Source organism: Schistocerca gregaria, chromosome 9 (genome assembly GCF_023897955.1).
Source record: "Schistocerca gregaria isolate iqSchGreg1 chromosome 9, iqSchGreg1.2, whole genome shotgun sequence".
Taxonomy (NCBI): Eukaryota; Metazoa; Arthropoda; class Insecta; order Orthoptera; family Acrididae; genus Schistocerca; species Schistocerca gregaria.
In genome coordinates, this window is record NC_064928.1 from 91,821,057 (window position 1) to 91,841,690 (window position 20,634).

The 20,634-nt window shown below is 39.1% G+C and overlaps 1 protein-coding gene across 7 annotated transcripts in view; it reads right to left on the bottom strand.

The window, feature by feature from the left end:
• LOC126292313 (uncharacterized) overlaps positions 1-20,634 on the bottom strand; it is a 61,651-nt gene that overhangs the window by 8,037 nt on the left and 32,980 nt on the right. For 2 of the 7 annotated variants that reach the window (XM_049986245.1, XM_049986244.1), the window contains exons 3-4: positions 18,586-18,642; positions 3,055-3,196 (exon numbers count right to left, since the gene is read on the bottom strand). In XM_049986245.1, the coding sequence (XP_049842202.1) occupies positions 3,080-3,196; positions 18,586-18,642 (174 nt within the window). In that variant the 3' untranslated portion in view covers positions 3,055-3,079. Of the gene's footprint in view, positions 1-1,412; positions 1,684-3,054; positions 3,197-18,235; positions 18,447-18,585; positions 18,643-20,634 lie in introns of those variants that run through there. The other 5 variants (XR_007552093.1, XM_049986246.1, XR_007552095.1 and 2 more) reach the window with 5 other exon arrangements.

The following is a 20,634-nucleotide window of genomic DNA, read 5'->3' on the forward strand; positions in this document are numbered from 1 at the left end:
TGTGGTGTGTGGCCAGGAAGCACCTGCACAAAAGACTGCCTACAACTGGATCACTAGGTTCACCAGTGGAAGGGAATCTGCATGCAAGAATTCAAGTACTGGCCGTCTGCCAACAATGAAGTTCTCCCTCAACTGAATATGGCCGATTCATGAGTAAACTTTCATGAATGAAAAATAGTAGACAGGCCTCAGAGGCATAGCCTCATGCCCCACTATTTATGATGATTTGGGTATGAAAAAGGTGTGTGCACACTGGCTTCCACAGGACTTGATGTAGGCCTAGAAGGAGAAAAAGAGTTGAAGTCTGTTTTAGGCTATTGGAAATGAATGACGATCCTGATTTTTTTGGGGAGACTGGTGACAAGTCATGGTATCACTATCATACAACTAAGAAGAAATTCCAGTCTATGCAATGTAAACATTCTTGGAGTCCTAGGCCCAAGAAATTTCATGTTGCTCCATCAGAAGGTAAGCAGATGACCTTCACCTTTTGGGATACTTTGAGCATATTGCTAATGGGCTGGTTTCCACATGTAACACTCTCCAAGAGCTGGGTGTATGGTGACACTCTTACATGACAGACACAGGATTCAGATCAGGTAACATGGAAAGTGGCTGAAAGGACTCCTCCAGCATGATAATGCATGACCCCACACCAGCAATGCTACTACTACAAAGTTGACATTACTGGGGTTACTTTTTCTACCAAACATGCCATAATTCACTGCATTTCATTCCATCTGATTATGATTTATTCAATAACATGAAGGGTGTTGTGCGAAGTAAGAGCTTCAGCAACTGTGAAGAACTGCTGGCATCTGTCCGAGAGTGGGTGCATAATACCCCCAAACAGTGGTTTCGTGGCATCATAATTAAGTTGCCAGGAAGGTTTCAGTGGTGTATTGATGTCAATGGGAAGCATAGTAATATATCCGAAGGTGCACTTACCCACATTCATTAATAAATATGGTTAAAAAACTACTATTCTAAATCATTTCTGAATCCCCTTCAAAACAGTAAAAATAACAGTAATAATAATAATAATAATAATAATAATAATAATAATAACAATAATAACATTAATAACAGAAAATACATGGCATTGTAATTACTTATGTACTAATTGCCATTACGTGTGGTCCACCACTTCATCTCAGTCATTTACGGAGACCATTCTAATGGAAATATAAGCAAAAAATAATAAATTCATTGACTTAAGGGGTGATTATAATTAAATTTTCAATGCTTGAGAGATCCCCCATGAGAAATGAATGATCATAGGACAATGAAACTTCATGTAAACTTTTTGTAAGGTCTTGTGGAAGATAATTAATAAATAAACCACTGAAAGAAACCAATTTTACTTTACATGAGAGGGTAACATTTGTTAATTGGATACAATGTTTATATACCAGGTTACAAACATTGCTCAGTCCGTATCCACACCAGCCTAGAAGATTGTACAGATACCATTCACAGTACTTTTTGAATGGGAGACTATAGAGTGTTCAGCTGTTGTGACATAGCCTATGCACTGCTTGAAGATCACACACTGTGTCCAGCATTCTCAGTTGTCGACTTCTCCTAGGAGTAATTCTCGAATCACCAGTGAATTCAAACTTCCAAATCTTGTCCTTTAACCCTGGTGTGGAAAGAACACCTCTCTGTATTCCTTTACTGCATCAATACTTGTGAAGTGCAGCATCACCACTGCTGTTATTTTGATAAAAAACTTCATGGGTAAAGCGCCACTCACCTTGTGCAGACCCATATTGACTGTCTGCAACTGCAATGTACACAGATGCTCATGTTTCAAACCTACGTTGCAGTACCAGTACTGGGGCCTAAAGGCAAATTATGGAACTACCAGCACTGACAACACAAATCCTGCAGCACACAGTCTGAACATCATTCCTATTAATTTGGGTATCCCTATGGTAAATAATCTACACTGACTCAAGTAGGGAAAGTTTAATTATAACCGCCCTGTATATCATATCACACAGAAAGGGCCTCAGATTGTCACCTTTATTTCACCACCCACACTCCACTAATCTCTGAATTTCAAGTAATGTTACAAAATAATATTTAGCACACCTGTGGCTAATAACACTTTTTTTTTTTTTTTTTTTTTTTTTTTTTTTTTTTTTTTTTTTTTTTGAGATGTTCTAAGAGAGCTAAATAGGATTTCTTTTCTCCTTTTTTTTTCATTTTACTTTAACTCGCTCACTCATATTGAAGAATTTTCAATACAGACTGTTTCATCTCACCTAATGTTCAAAACTCTATTACATTATTTGCAAAAAACAATATCATCACAGAACTGAAGAAATGAAATGAACACAGAAATGAAACCTTATAGAGATGAACAGTATCACATCTTGTGCTTATAAACTGCTAAGTAGAAAGCAACAAAATTCTGTCATAAAAATTGAGTTGCACACAGGCACAATGAAAAGACTATTATATATTTAGTTTGCAGCAAAAGTCTTTTCCAGAAAAGAAAAGACACACGCAGGCAGGAAAGACACATGCACATGCACACATGGCTGCCATCTCCAGCAGCTCACACTGGAATGTCTGCTGGAGATGGTGGTTGTGTACGTATGCATGTTTTCTGAAGAAGACTCTGGCCAAAAGCAAAATGTGTAACAGCCTTTACATTGTTCCAGCCTGCAATTCAGCATGTCATTTTTATGGTGAGCAGCAGTCTATCCTTTTCCTAATATTGCTGATGATCCAACCTAGAATTTCCATTTTTTGAAAATGGCACTATAAATATTTATGGACAGAAATTAATGTTTATGTCTAAGAAACTGAGAAAGCCACTGGCTAACTGATTCTGTGAGTCAATCCCTGAGGCAGACTTGGGAGACTTTGCAACGCCACTTATTGCAAAAGGAAAATATTTGGCTTTGAGTCCTCATCCAATGTAGTTTTTTTTTTCCTATTAGTTGTTAATTTTATAATGACTGTCATAATAAACTAGAAATACTATTCTTTCCATAACAGTGCAAATAACTTCAAAAACTTACTCCTTCCCACAGTTTTTGAGTTTATTGATTGATGATGGACAGAGTCATGCAACAAAAGAATCGCATTTGAGGATCTTTGCATGTTTGTCATTACTTGCAGGTTTCTTTTTTATGTGAGTTGCATCATGTGGAGATGTGGTTTCTTCCTCTGACAGACATGCCTATACAGAAAGAATAGCAGTTACACATTGAATGAAAAGTGGAACAAGGGAAGCAAGAGAAACTAAATGTCTACATTTCAAATATCTACATAAGAAATTACACTTCTCACAGTAGAAGCATTGGCACAACTTGTAATCTTTGATCAAAAGACTGGTTTGATACAACACTTCACACTAGTCTATCCTCTGCTGCCCTGTATAGCACTGCACCATATGACAATTTGAAGCTGCTTACTGCAGTCAAGCCTTGGTCTGCCTCTGTGATTTTTAACACCCACACTTCCCTTCATTACCAAATTAACTGTCCTTTTATGTCTCAGCATGTGTCAACACATGTATATCCCTTATTTTAGTTGAGCTGTGCAATAATTTTTTCTCTCCAATTAGATTTAGACTAATTTTTGTTTTTAAATAGCTACTGTCCCCAGTACTTGACCAATTTAGGGTGCTGATCACTATTTATGTAGGGTCATCAAGCAAGTTTGAATGGTCTGGTTAAAACTCCAACATAGTTCCCATCTTCACAGTATCTCAATTATGACCTATGGTCTTATTTAGATCATATTGTTTTAGCTTATACCACATTTATGAGGATTGTTTTGCTCACTTTTGCACTGTGCATTGTTTATTCTTGCAATGCTGCATAGATACTAAATCTGCACACATCAAGAATATTGGTTATTTTTTTATTGAGTCAATTATTTCCTCTTGCTGCAAGTATAGTGACATATCAATGGGGTGTAATTGCCTAATTTTCAACCAGAGGTAAAAGATGAACTTTGCTTGTGATAAAGTTTAGAATTCATCATTCCTGTTTGCTTAATATGTGCAAGTTGTTAGCAGTGACAGCGCATCGGCAGTTACTAAGTTTTATTACAAGCAGGATGCCTGTGGCTGGTTCAAAAGAAAAATAAAACATAAAGCTTGTTACCATAACTGACAACTAAGGGATAGTCTTATGAGACCTGAGTTTCTCCCAGTATATACAATGTTGAAATAACTTCTGGGAATGCAGTGGGATGATGACATTGATAATCGATATTTCAACAGGTGCAAACTCTGACCCCCCCCCCCCATTTTTTTTAACAAGGGAGAAAGAGCAGGATTCCACGTAGAATTCAAACAAAAACTTCAATTTCTATTTATAAAGTAACTTCTTAGTTTAATTTCAATTGTTTCCTTAACACCACTATCCCAGCAGCTAGAAGTGCATGCCAGAATCTCCATGCTGTTATATTCAGTAGAATGACTGGTACCAAGGCAATGTTCTGCAAGAGCAAATTTGCTTGACTGTTGTAAGTGTGTGTGCTGCTTGTGCTCAGTACACTGGTCCTCTACAGTCCTGAAATTATGATCTGTATATGGAATGTCACTACTTCAAGGAAAATGGCAGACACTCGCCTTGCGCAAACCGAAATCATCCTTTGTGGAACCTAAAGGACCCTAATCTTAGATCATCGTCTAAAAACACATTTAATATCATATTTCCATAAAAATGACCAATTATGATGGAAATGCTCCCTGCAGAAGCCAAAAAGGCTGTAGACTTTGGTGCCACCTTGATATTATCACCATTCACCCGGTGAATGGTTGACCAATAGTGCAATGTATGTCTCATCTGCCTTTCATCATCTTCACTCCAATGAAAAGCAGCCTCAAGATAGCCTAACTCATGTGACAAACAGCCAATGTTTGAGACAATGTGAACCCTGTGTTCTAAGGTATGAAGTATCCCTTCACACCGAGCCGGACAGTTGTATGAAGCGAGCTTGGATATTTTTACTTCCCCCTTGTTCTTCCATCTGTCTCCTTAAATTTGTTTTTTTCACTTTTAACTAATTACTATTAACATGTGTGAGTATAATCTGCATTTTCATAAAAGAGAAAGGTTGGACTTCAGTTTTAAAGAATATAACACCAGATCCAATTTTGTGCTTAGTTTTATATATGTTATTTATTTTCTAATTTATTTGGACTACTCCTAGTTAGTACCTTTTGTTATAGGGTGAAATCAGTAAATGTTTCATAATTTAAATTCTATTGTGATGCATAAACAAATATAAATTCTGTACTAATCATAAACGTTTGGAAGACAAAACACTAGAATTCTTTAAGTATTTATTTGGCTCTATTCGAATAGCTGTTAGCATGGCCAGCCCTTCATTAATTCTGAAGTAATTAACAGTTTTATCACAAGTATTATTTGCATAATGATATTTGTTAATTTCATGATTTAAACAAATAATTCAGCCTCACTCTTATAGTAGAAGAAACTTAAAAAAAGAACTAATTTTTCAAATTAATTTATTGAGTTAAGTATAATTGTAATTTTTGTAAATTAATCATCATTAAACATTGTGTAGTTTCAGCAGCTATTATTGAGAGAGTATTTAAGGCTCCCAAGACAGCCAGTCCACGGCCGAGTTTCAGACAAGGAACCTGTATTGGATAAATAAACAACAATGCATTTGTGAAATAAGCGTAACACAGTTAGGCCATGTGTTAAAACAATGATAGTGTCTGCCCCATATGTCCCTTTCTATTCTTCAAGAAATGTGAACCTTGTGGTTAGTTTTTTACTGCTCACGGATGTTCAGTAGTAAACTATTGTAGCAGTATGTGGAGGTTTGCCTGCAAACTATTAATGAGGCTTATGGAAAGTTAAAACGATACTGCACTGGCCATATATAAATGTGTATTATTGGGGAGCTGTGAACAGTGAAAGAGAACAACTGTGTAACGCAACTGTCGGCTACATTATTTAAAGTAGCCAGTGTTGTACATCCACACCCCATTTTTCAGCCAGTATCACAACGCAGTATGTCAAGGGGGGGAGGGGAGGGGGGGGGGGGGGGGGGGGAAGGGATAGTGAACTATGCTGTGGTGACAATTATCAGTCTGTAGATACAAGTCAGTGTGAGTAGGTACCAATGTACCATCAACCTTCCTTCTGACCAACACATCATGGAATGGAAGGCAGCCATTCTTTTCCACTTCCACCATGAATGAAATATTTGGTTGGACTGAATTCAGGTGTTTTAAATAATTGTTCAAATTCTCACTGCCATGAGGCCAAATAACAAAAATATGATTTATGTACCTGGAAGAAATAAAAACAAATCCAGGATTCAAAGCCATTGACTCCAAGGCATGTCCCTCAGTCTTCCATAAACAAACTGACAATAATAAGTGACAACAGACATCCCATCGCAACTCCATCTGTAAAAATCGATACATGTCTAAACAGGTTTCTAAGTTCAACACTGAACCTAACATCGATTAACTGTAACGAATCAGACAGAGGAATGCGAGTGGAGAGAGAGACCACATCAAAACTTACTAGACTATCAGGATCATTGTCTGCCTTGATAACTGAGTGGTCAAGTGTGATAGAATGCCATGCTAAGGAGCCCGCATTCAATTCCTGGCTGGGTCGGATATTTTCTCCGCTCAGGGACTGGTGTTGTGTTGTCATCACCACCACCACCACCAACATGTAAGTCACTGAAGTGGCGTGAACTCAAAAGACTTGCACCAGGCGACCGGTCTACCTGACGGGAGGCCCTAGGCACACGACGTTTTTTTATCAGGATCATTCAAATGCATTCCCTCTAATTGACATACGAAGTCTGCCTGTTCTTAACATGATGCTCACACTGATCTACTAGTGAGCTCAACAGAGTAGCAATGTGTTTGGCTACATGATATGTCAAAGCACCATTGTTACATTTGGCCTGAGGGGAACCATTTCCTTGTAGACCTTTAGAAAACATATAACTTAAGGGGAACAGCAAACTAAGAATTAAGATTCTTGGTGGTTTCCTGTAAAAAGTCAGAACTTTTCTTCAGAAGACTGTTAGTCATTCTCTCGGCACATTTCGTGGGGGGTCAACACCAATCCTACAATGTGCAGAATCAGGTAGTAATTACTGCATCCTTTGAACATAACCTTGCTTGTCCAAAACTGTAGCATTGCTCTTGTCACAGGTAAAGTAACATTATCTGGATCACCTCTAAGTGAACATAAAGCAGCCCTCTCAACTGCTGTTAATTACACTTGGGTGGATGTGCCCGTCAACACACGGCATTCCACCCTCCTTACACCCTCTGCTTCATCAGGAGGCAGTTTAAAAACACCCTGTTCAACAGAGATAATAAAAACAGCCACTAGCAAACACTTTGGCATCACTGCAAAATTTGAACCTTTCCCTAGCATGGGTGAAGTTGTGTCATCAACAGCTTTTTTGTGAGATTTATCAAAGAATGTCAAGATATTGTATTAGACTCTGAACCTCTTCCCATCCACCTCCACAGATGTAATCCCCATTAACTTGCAAAGGTTGGTGAAGCTGCAGTGACAGGTGGTGGTGGTGGTGGTGGAGGAGGAGAAGGCAACAACACATGTGCACATTAACAATGATGAACAAGTGCCACATATCAGCCCCCCCTCGAAAGAAAGCTTTCACTGCCAAAAAATTCTGATGAAACTATTGGATTGAAACTCTAGTGAAACATTGCTCTCAAGGAGTCATTGTTACGTGCATCTACATGACTACACTGCAATTCACAATAAAGTGCTACACAGAATGTTCATCAAACCACTTTTATATCACTCCTCTCTCCAACAGCATGTGGAAAAATGAGCACTTACATCTTTTGGTGAGAACTCTGCTCTTTCATTTTGTTACAATGGTGATTCCTCCATATGTAGGTGAGAGTGAACACAATATTTTCACATTCAGAGCAGAGCAGGACCTGGAACTGACCTGTGTGCGTGCTAGATGCAATGGACCTATGCCTGGAGTTACGGTCTGAGATGTGATTTTGTACCACAGCAGGTGACCTCTTGTGGCTATCTTGTGCACCATGACAGCAAATTTGTATGTCAGTCTGCCAATTTGACCTGTGCTCCCACTCGTAAACAGCATTCCGGGGGCATTTTCCGACAGGGTAATGCTCACCCACATACCACTATTGTAATTTTGTGAAAAGATCTCACTGCAATGAAAAACACCTTTGTTACAACTACTGCTATCCCAACTTGCATATTATGTCTGTGACATTCTATCCCATATTTCATGTTAGTACAAAACTAGCTATCTTTCTTTGAAGGTTTCTGATGTCGCCCATCAATCTTATTTCATAAGGATCCTGTTTCATGCAGCAACATTCCAGTGCCCCCTGGCAGAGTATTAATGAAGGTACAAGCATACAAGGTAGGTAATCAGATATGCGAGTGGCTGGAACACTTCTTAAGCATTAGAACCCAGAATGTTGTGCTTCACAGCGACTGTTCATCAGAGAGAAGACTATTATCAAGAGTGCCCCAGGGAAGTGTGATAGGGCAGCTATTATTCTGTACAGAAACCTGCAGCTGTTTGCTGGTGGTGCTCCGGTGTATGGGAAGCCGTCATTATTGTAAGAGGATACAAGTTGACTTAGACGAAATTCGTATTGATGAATGGCAGCTAGCACTAAATGTAGAAATATGTAAATTAAAATGTTTGAGTTGGCAACAGTCCTTTAGAGTCTGAATACAGTATTAGTAATGTGGTGCTGGACAAGGCCGTGTCGATTAAATGTCTAGGTGTAATGTTTAAGCAGAATATGAAATGGAACAAGCGTGTTTGGATTCTAGTAAGGAAGAAAAATGGCCAACTACGGTTTATTGGAAAATTTTTAGGAAAGTAGGAGTTACCTGTAAAGGAGACTGCCTACAGAACACTAGTGTGACCCATTCTTCGGTACCACTGAAGTGTTTGGGATCCCCACCGTGTTGGATAAATGGGAAACACTGAAGCAATTCAGAGGTGTGCTGCTAGATTTGTTACCAGTAGGTTCAAACAACACACAAGTATTACAGGGGTGACTTGGGAACTCAAACAGAAATGCTTTGAGTGAGGGTGATATCCTTTTCTAGCAACATTGTTTAGAAAATTTAGAGAACTGGCATTTAAAGCTGACTGCAGAACGATTCTACTCCCATCGACATACGTTTTGTGAAAGGACCACAAAGATAAGAGAAATCAGGGCTCATTCAGAGGCATATGGACAGTTATCACTCCCTGCCTCTATTTCTGAGTGAAACAGAAAAGGAAATGATTAGTAGTGGTGCAACCACTATATGGTGGCTTGCACAGTATTTATGTAGATAAATATGTAAAAGAGGACAGGCAAGTGTAGTATAGGCAGTCAAATACATTTATTGCATCTTTCAAGTTTTCTGCCAAAAACACACAGGGTTTGATTCAATTACCCAAAACATTTTCTAGGTGATAATTCCAGATTAAGTTGTTCACAGTTGTAATCTCTAATTATTTAGTTGAATTGACAACCGTTAAATTTGTATGGTTTATCCTGTAATCAAAATTTAACTGATTTCTTTCAGTATTAATATACTCACACTTTTAACTGTTTAGAGGCAACTGCCACTTTTCATGTCACACAGGTACCTTGTCAAAATATTTGCAATTGGTTTTCATCTTTGATGACTTTACTAGACAGTAAACAACAGCGTCATCTGCAAACAATTTAAGACGGCTGCTCAAATTGTCTTGCAAATCATTTACACAGACTGAGAACAGAAGAGGGCAATACCACTTCGATTGGGAGCACCAGATACCACTTCTGTTTCACTTTGACCTTTCTGAAGGAAATCGCGAATCAAGTCACAAAACTGTGACAATACCCCATAGACATGCAGTTTGATTAGAAGACATTTGTGATGAACAGTGTCAAAGTATTCGGTAGATTTAGTAATGTGGAACCTATATGAGGTTTGCGTTTCATAAAAATGATATTTCCTGAATCCCTACTGGCTATGTGTCAATAGCTTGTTTTCTTTGAGGTATGATGTTAACCAAACATAGGATACATACCAAAGCCCTACTGCAAATTGATGCCGTGGAACAGGTCTAGAGTTCAGTGGATTACTTCTATTTCTTTTCTTGCATGTTGGTGTGAGCTGTGCAACTTTCCATTCCTTATGCATGAATCTTTTACAAATGACTGGCTGTATATGGCTGTTAAATACTGAACCATTACATCAGTATACTCCAAAAGGGACATAAACTGGTATGCATTCTGGACCTGTACTCTTGCCTTTATTATGTGACTTAAGTTGCTTTACTACACTACTTCTAAGTTACTCCTGTTGGCAGCACTGATGTAATCTTCCAGCTATTTTGACCACCTAAAGACCAAAATACCATCGATTTATTGATTAAGCTGACCAGAAGAGCTACACTGATTCCTGATGCAGAAAAAAAGGCACTAAAAATGGTCATATAAATACTGATTGGCACAAGCTTACTACATTCAGCGAACTTGGAAATAAAAAAAATATATATATCCAGTATCAAGCACAAATAAAACATTATCAAACAACCAACAGTTGTCAGTACCAACGACCTTGACCCACAATGAATCTTTCACTCTGCAGTGCCACCTGCGCTGTTTTGAAACCAGGATATGAACCCAGATCACCACTTCTTGCAGACTGTACTCTTCCTGTCTGAGCCCCCTGGACACAGCTACTCTTCCAACAACACTTCACCTCTGGATTTCACACACTTATTCAGAATGAAAGATACATTCTGAAAAAATAACGTAGGCTGTGGCTAAGGCATCTCCCGTTTCTTCCAGGACTGCTACAGCGCCAAGGTATACAGGTGAAATTCAGTAAAGTTTGGAAAATAGGGAAATAGGAATTGCCTACTGTAAATCTGTGATGGCAGGTTGAGCATTGTGTCTGGTCAGTGATTCAGCCACAGAAGGGTGGGTTCTAATTTACAGTCCCAGCTCTGCACCCAGTCAAATTGCCACCAAGTTTCAACTGCTCTTGATATTTCAGTATAAGCACAGTATGAAGTATCCCACCATCTGCAGGATGTAGAGAGGGTAGAAGGGAAGACTGTGGTGCTGTCGCTACTGTGGTTTTATTTGGTGAGAATTACAATATTGTCGCAGAAGAAGTTGAGTAGCACAGTCACCATAGTGTAGTGGTTATGATATCAGACTGTTGCATGGAGGGTCATTAGTTCAAAAGTACCGGCACGGTAGATCAGCGTGTTCAGTCAGAGGGTTAGCTGCCCTCTGTAATTAAAAAACTCAGTTAATTGAGAAACAACGAACATAATCGGGTGTCTCGCGATGTCCGCACCAAGCAATTACAACGAACGAAAACGAACAAGAATGAAATGAGATTAAACAGAAAAAACTCACTTGGACATTAAAATTTTAGTTTCTATATTTGGTTTTAGAACATTCTAGAAGTATCTACAAATGGCAAGAATCATTGTACTGTAATATTCTGTACCTGTATATATACCGTTTGTGTTCTGGTCGGAGGCAGTTTGCTCCACGGTCTTTTATGTGCAAGTACTGAATAAACCTTCATTAAGTGAAGTTAGTGTTTGTCGTTCATCTACTTACACCTCCTTCTATGTGATACTATGCCACGAGCACAATTCCACCAGTTAAATTCAAATGCTTAGCCTGTGACAAAATCCACTGCTTGGATTGCTTCATAAAGTTGCATAAGTTTGTGGTAATTAGAAAAATGACACACTTCTTATCATTGGCTTGAAGACTTTTTAAATAATAGGACACAGCAAGAGGTCCTATTCAAAATTTTCAGGAGTGGTGCTGCCATCTGTTGTAAATCTTACCTTTGGACTAATGGTCACCATCACCCTTGAAGTAGTTCCCATCCGCACGTACACACCAGCCCCAGCACTTCTGCCACTGATCAAATGTTTTCTGGAAGTCCTGTTCTTTGAGGGTGTTTATCACCACCAGTGATACTTCTTGAATCATCTCTAAAGTGTTGAACTGATGGCCTTTCAACTTGAGTTTCAGTTTTGGGAATAGCACATACTCGCAAGTTGCCAAATCTGGCGAGTACAGTGGGTGGGGTACCACCATGTTGTGTTTTGCCACAAAGGTCCTGGTGAGCAAGCACACATAATAGGGTGCGTTGTCATGATGCAGCAGCCAGTTCCCTTGACACCAAAGTTTGGGCTGTCATTGCCACACATTTTCACGGAGCCATCGCAAAATGTCACAGTAGTATGCGGAATTCACTGTTTGGTTGAGTGGGACGAATTCTTGGCATCAAAGAAAAAGATGATCATGCTCTTCACTTTGCTCTTCACCTGTCTTGCTTTTTGGGTCAAGGAGAGCCCGGGCTCTTCCACTGGAATGATTGTTGCTTTGTCTCTGGGTAATAACTGTAAATTAAGCTCTTGTTGCCGGTGATAACCAGTGACAAGAAGGTTGGATCATCAGATGCAGTCTGACAAAGGTCTGGTCACACTTCAACACATTGTGCCTTCTGATCAGCAGAGAAGATCCTTGGCACAAATTTTGTGGCGACACAATACCCAATTCATCAGTCAACATTCGCTGACATGTCCCAAATCCAATACCCACTTCATCTGCAAGGTCTTGAATGGTTCGACATTGATCCACACGAACCAATTGCTGCAATTTGGCAACAATATTTGGCATTGTGCAACTAACAGGCCTTCCAGTGTGAGCATCATCTTTGACGTATGTACGGCCGGCTCTGAACGGAGCACACCACTCAAACACATGAATATGGCTCATGCTGTGTTCCCCAAACACTTGTTGAATCAATGCAAGGGTCTCCGTAGCACTTTTCCTGAGATTCATGCAGAATTTTATACACACTCACTGTTCTGTTTGTGGATCCACCATAAAATGGACGCACACCAAACACAGAGTATTGTAGAAATCACTGTGGACTCGCAACAATTCCTCCCAGCTGAATGGCACTCTGCAGACTGACTCATCAGATATGCAGCTCTCGCCATCTAGTTGTGCAAAGATCTACTTCTCCTACTTTCCAGATGGCAGCACCAGTCGAAAAAATTTTGAATTCCACTTTGTATGTTGTATTGAAAGAATAAATGAAGGTATGATCAGGACTGCCTCTGGGAAGTGTTATAAAACTTAGCGTTTCTTAAACAGGGTTGCAAAAAAAGTACTTCATATCTTCAGAGAATGTACTAGGGATAAAAACAAGACAAAAATGCCTGGTAAATATGGGCTCTAAGATGCATATCTTACAAGCTACGAGCACTTGTTCTGAAGAAGAGACATGTTTTACACTAGGGAAAATGAACACGTGTGCTCGTAGGTATGCCTTCCAGAGGCCTTGTTTACTGGACAAATTTTTCTTGTTTTGGTCCATATTACCACCTCTCAAACCATGAAATATTTTTTTTTTTTAAATACAGTGTATACATAAATGATTTGCTGGGTACAATGAGCAGCAAACTGTGTCTGTTTGCTGATGGTACTGTAGTGCACAGGAAAGTGTCATTGTTTAGAGAGTGCGGGAGGATACAGGGTTTCTTTGATAGAATTTCTATTTGGTGTCCTAAATGGCAGCTTGCTCTAAATGTGGGGCAATGTAACTTAATGAAGATAACTCGGAAAATCAATCCCGTAATGTTTGAATACAATATAGTGGTCTGCTGCTCAACACGGTTATGTCGATTAAACATCTCGACATGAAGTTGCAAAGTGAAATGAAATTAAATGAGCACATAAGGTTGATTGTACGGAAGGCAAAAGGTTGATTTCAGTTTATTGCAAAAATTCTACAGACTGCATACATATCCCTTTTGTGATATACTCTTGAGTAATATTTGGTTCTTTGGAATACCTACCATGTCGTATTAAGGAAAGACACAAATGTAATTTGGAGGTGTGCTACTAGATACATTACTGGTAGGTTTGGGCAACATGTATTACAGAAATGCTTATGAGCTAAAACTGGAATCCCTGAAGTGAAAATGAAGTTCTTTTTACAAAACACTACTGAGAAAATTTAGAGAATTGGCATTTTTGGCTTACTGCAGAGTGATCCTACTGCCACCAACATACATCCCATGTAACGTCTACAAAGATAAGAGAAAGTGAGACTCATACAGAAGCATATAGATAGTCATTTTTCCTTCGTGCCATTTGTGAATGGAACAGGAAACAGAATGACTAGCAGTGGTGGAAGCTGCCCTCCATCACACACTGTAGAGTGGTTTGTGGAGCATGTATGCAGATGCAGAATTTTTGTTTTTCTAATTCTTATGTAGAAGCTAGTAGCCCACAATTAGTTCACCTCTTACTTTAGCAACAGACAGCCAAAGGTCGTTATTCACAGTGTTAAGAATGGCTGTGATGTGGGATCTGAATGGGGTATGGTCAAGTGGGGGGTGCCCGTGGGATCAGTGTTGGGGCCACTTATATTCCTTATTTATATTAAAGGTAACTCTAAAATATTTCTGTTTGCTGATGACACTAGCCTGGGTAGTAAAGGATGTTGTGTGCAACATTGGATCGGTTTCAAATAGGGCAGTTCATGACATAAGTTCACAGGCTTGTAGAAAATAAATGCTAAATTACATTAAGACTCAGTTTTTACAGTTTCTAGCACACAATTCAACAAAACCTGACGTTTTAATTTCTCAGAATGGGCATATGATTAGTGAAACTGAACAGTTCAAGTTTCTAGGTGTTCAGATAGATAGTAAACTGTCATGGAAAGCCCACATTCAGGATCTTGTTCAAAGACTTAATGCTGCCATTTTTATTACTCGAATGGTATCTGAAGTAAGTGATCGTTTGACACAAAAAGTAGTCTACTTTGCTTATTTTCATTCACGTATGGTATTATATTTTGGGGTAACTCTTCCCATTCTAAAAGGATATTTTTGGCTCAGAAATGGGTGGCTTGGGCAGTAAGTGGTGTAAGTTCACGAACCTCGTTGACTCCTGTTCACGAATCTGGGTATTTTGACATTGGACTCTCAATATATATATTCCTTACTGTCATTTCTTGTTAACAATATTAGCTTATTCCCAAGAACAAGCATCTTTCACTCAGTTAAAGCTGGGCAAAAATCAAACCTGCATTTGGATTGGACTTCCTTAACTCTTGTGCAGAAAGGTGTGCAGTATACTGCTGCATACATTTTCAGTAAGCTTCCACTAGAATTCAAAAAAACTTAGCAGTAATCCATGAGCTTTCAAATTGAAACTGAAGAGTTTCCTCATCGGTTACTACTCCTATTATGTCGAGGTGTTCCTTGAAAAATTAAGCTGATTCTTATTGTGTTGTTGACTATGTTTACTTTAACTTATAGCTTGAATCTTTTCAGGTTCATAAACATTTTATTTGGTGCACAGAGAGAGAGAGAGGATATGAAAGTTTCAATTTGGGTCTATTCCTATTCTTCCTCTGTACGGTAATCAATGGTCTTTCGCACTGTTACTTGTTGTTGTGGTCTTCAGTCCTGAGACTGGTTTGATGCAACTCTCCATGCTACGCTATCTTGTGCAAGCTTCTTCATCTCCCAATACCTATTGCAACCTACATCCTTCTGAATCTGCTTAGTGTAGTCATCTCTTGGTCTCCCTCTATGATTTTTACCCTCCACGCTGCCCTCCAATACTAAATTGGTGATCCCTTGATGCCTCAGAACATGTCCTACCAACCGATCCCTTCTTCTGGTCAAGTTGTGCCACAAACTTCTCTTCTCCCCAATCCTATTCAATACTTCCTCATTAGTTATGTGATCTACCCATCTAATCTTCAGCATTCTTCTGTAGGACCACATTTCGAAAGCTTCTATTCTCTTCTTGTCCAAACTATTTATCGTCCATGTTTCACTTCCATACATGGCTACACTCCATACAAATACTTTCAGAAATGACTTCCTGACACTTAAATCTATACTTGATGTTAGCAAATCTCTCTTCTGCAGAAACGCTTTCCTTGCCATTGCCAGTCTACATTTTATATCGTCTCTACTTCAACCATCATCAGTTATTTTGCTCCCCAAATAGCAAAACTCCTTTCTAATCTAATTCCCTCAGCATCACCCGACTTAACTCGACTACATTCCATTATCCTCGTTTTGCTTTTGTTGATGTTCATCTTATACCCTCCTTTCATTACACTGTCCATTCCGTTCAACTGCTCTTCCAAGTCCTTTGCTGTCTCAGACAGAATTACGATGCCATCGGCGAACCTCAACATTTTTATTTCTTCTCAATGGATTTTAATACCTACTCTGAATTTTTCTTTTGTTTCCTTCACTGCTTACCCAATACACAGATTGAATAACATTGGAGAGAGACTACAACCCTGTCTCGCTCGCTTCCCGACCACTGCTTCCCTTTCATGTCCCTCGACTCTTATAACTGCCATCTGCTTTCTGTACAAATTGTAAATAGCCTTTTGCTCCCTGTATTTTACCCCTGCTACCTTCAGAATTTGAAAGAGAGTATTCCAGTCAACATTGTCAAAAGCTTTCTCTAAGTCTACAAATGCTAGAAACGTAGGTTTGCCCTTCCTTATTCTAGCTTCTAAGGTAAGTCGTAGGGACAGTATTGCCTCATGTGTTCCAACATTTTTACGGAATCCAAACTGATCTTCCCCAAGGTCGGCTTCTACTAGTTTTTCCATTTATCTGTAAAGAATTCACTGTGACTTATTAAACTAATAGTTTGGCAATGGAATGTTGTCTACTCCGGGGGCCTTGTTTCGACTCAGGTCTTTCAGTGCTCTGTCAAACTCTTCACGCAGTATAGTATCTCCCACTTCATCTTCATCTACATCCTCTTCCATTTCCATAATATTGTCCTCAAGTACATCGCCCTTGTATAGACCCTCTATATACTCCTTCCACCTTTCTGCTTTCCCTTCTTTGCTTAGAACTGGGTTTCCATCTGAGCTCTCGATGTTCATACAAGTGGTTCTCTCATCTCCAAGGGTCTCTTTAATTTTCCTGTAGGCAGTATCTACCTTACCCCTAGTGAGATACACCTCTACATCCTTGTTACTTGCCATATTACAATTTGAGAGACAGTAGTGCAAGATTACTCACTATATGTAAATTAGGGTGGAGGAGGAGAAAGGAAAGCAAAGGCAAGGAAATATTTATGTCTGTTGCATTGGTGAAAATCTGTGCTGGACCGGGATTCAAACTAGTACCTCTTGCATATTAGGCAGTTGCATTAACCACTGTACCATCTGGACACAGTGTTTATAACAACTGCATGGACTATATCAGCACCCTCTCAACTGACCTACATTCCCACCTAACACTGCGTATCTGCAGTCCCTGTCGATGTCGTCCTTGCTCGCTACTTTTGAGATTCCCACAGGAGGTTGAACATAATTGTGAATCTGCACTGATGGTGGTGGGCTGACTGCCCATCAAGCTGAATCATGAAAGAGAGCCTCCTGGGATGTGGAATGATTCAAGCTATAAATAACATGCAGAAGACAGCCACTGCAGGTTACTTCAGTACAGCAAACAAGCTAATGAGTACAACTAGCACTCACCTGCATAGTAGGGTGTTCTCTTAATCCTTGAGCAGGTGCACCTAAGTATAAATTACCACAACCACAAATAACATTGTCTTCTTCCATTCCAGTGTTGTTTTAAAAGTGCGAGGTTGTACCTATTCCTTTGTTACTGCTTCAGCTGAGACAGTGATAAGGTTGTCGTACGTCCAAATGAACAGCAATAATAGAAAATAAACATCATGCTACGTGAAAAAAAATTATGATCCGTGCCAGAAAATGACCCTCATTATGAGCTAGCAGCACAATTCCACAATGAGGCAGTCATCTATGAGGTACTTAGTAATCGAATAAGTGGCTGGCTGGGATCTGATGCAAACTGCTCTGTGTAATGCTTAGAGTTGTTCATTACTGGGGGTAACACTTGTATGCAGCAACAGAGTAACATAACAGAAGTTCATTTATTATTGTTTAATTAAACAATGATTTGACTCATATGATGTATGTTTATTTCATAGTTGTTTAATTAAACTAAGATTAAAGTGTGATTTTGCTCATAAATGTTTACCTTGCTGACATAAACACAGATGTTCTTTAGATGTGTACAAAGTACACCACCTGCCTGCTTGTGTTATAAATCGCAGTGTGCTTGCTTGAGGGTTAAAGTTTTAATCATCCCACTAAAAAACAAAGTTCCTTACCTTTATTGTGCATTTACAGGTACATGTCTGCACTTTTGCTACACATTCAAATCCCTGTGCTACAGTACCATAATATACTGCTAGGGGCATTAAAACCAAATGACACACCCCATTTCCGCTTCACCACTGTACTGTACCAGTTTGTTTTAGCTCACCTAGCAAGAAATATGGTACAAGGATTTGAATCTTTACCAGGACTGTAAACATGTACCTGTAAACAAACAAAAAAATTATTATGTCACTATTTTATTTTCAAAGTAATAAAACATTATGACTGGCCCCTTCACATGACTAGTTATGGAAGTTACATCTTGTGTACACAGAGAGAAATACTCTAAGACATCACTTACCTCTTTCTTCACCTTTACTGGTTCATACACATCATCAGCGTCAGAAATTTCCACTTTCTGCAAAAATTAATGTGGATTATATTAATGTGGTTTCAGCCATAAAACACACACACACACACACACACACACACTAACAAATTTAAATCCTTTGTGAAAGAAGAGGTTCTATTCTTAATATTTTTTGTGATAAAGGCACAGTAAATGCAACTTCGCAGAACTTATTTTTTTCTGGAGCACTCATCACAGGACTTAAATGCCATATCTACATAAGGAAACCAACTGTGGTATACCAGCACTTCACCATAACATAGACATCTACCAACACACTCCGCAAGTGTGTGGCTGAGGATACTTTCTGTTATCTCGTATATTAGGATTTCTTCCCATTCCATTTATGTGAAGAGTGTGGGGAGATTGACTGCTAAAAGCCCTCTGTGCATAAGGTAATCAACCTACCTTGTCTCCAAAGTTCCTACAAGACTGGTGTGTATGCATCTGTATAGTACATATCTGGATTCTGCACTTGATACTAGTTCTAGGAATTAGCAGAAATTGTCTCTACTATATCTCTTTCTCCCCACCCTCCTGAATTTATCGTCCATTAATTAACCTCCCTTTACCCATATGCTAGAATTTAATGATTTTGCTTTTTTGTCAGGTTATTGACAGTTTCAAAGAGAGCATCAGGCAATGACTGACAAACTGGGGCAAGTAACACAATAGAAGCTGAGTGGGTAGCTTTGAGAGCCGAAATGGTGAAGGCAGTAGAATAACAACTACACAACAGAAATCCTTGGATAACACAAGATACAGAACCAGTTTCTTTAATAGTCCCAAATTTAATGGCATAATGTATGAACTAGAGGAAGGGTTTGCCATGGGTCATTATTGAACTTGTATCCTTAAACTTTTCCTGAATAACTTTAAGAAAAAATGTTTTAATTTGTGTGAAATCTTATGGGACTTAACTGCTAAGGTCATCAGTCCCTAAGCTTATACACTACTTAACCTAAAGTATCCTAAGGACAAACACACACACACACACCCATGCCTGAGGGAGGACTTGAACCTCCGCTGGGACCAGCCGCAGAGTCCACAACTGCAGAGCCTTAGACCGCTCGGCTAATCCCGCGCGACTGACTTTAAGAGTAGGTTTTAGTCTAAGAATGACAAACTATAAAAGTGTAGTAAACTACAAACACTACAGAGTTGTTTATTTTTTAATGTGATCAGTGGCACCACTAGCATCCACCTATCACAGACATCAGCATAATCTCTCGTATCACATTTAAGTAACTACCATCCATGCATCTAGCTATCCATCTCACCCATCATCATTTCATATTCATACTCTCTGGGAATGGCTAGAGGATAAATTTAAGAATTTCAAACCATATTTCACTATGGGGTAATATAAATACCACGTACAGGAAAATTAAAGAAGCATTTGGAGAAAAGAGAAGCAGCTGTATGAACATTAAGAACTCAGATGGAAAACTAGTGCTAAGCAAAGAAGGAAAAGGTGGAAGGAGTATATAGAGGGTCTGTACAAGATTGATGAACTAGAAACAAATATTACAGAAACGGAAGTGGACATTGATGGGATGGAAGATATGACACTGCGGGAGGAATTTGACATGGTACTGAATGACCTAAGTCGAAACAACTGATAGCCTTGGAACAGCCAGCCATGACAATACTCCTCCATCTGGTGCGCAAGATATATGAGTCAGGCGAAATTCTCTTCAACTTCAAGAAGAATATAACAATTCCAATTCCATGGAAAGAATTTGTCAGCAGATGTGAAAATTACCAAACTATATGCTTTACAGATGAATGGAAAAACTGGTAAAAGTCTTTCTCAGAGAAGATTGGTTTAGATTCTGGAGAAATGTAGTCACACGTGAAGCAATACTGACCCTACAACTTATATTGGAAGACAGGTTAAGGTAAGGTAAACCTGTGTTTATAGCATTTGTAGACATAGAGAAAGCTGATTAAAACTGTGTGTCGGACCGAGACTCAAACTCAGGACCTATACCTTTCGCG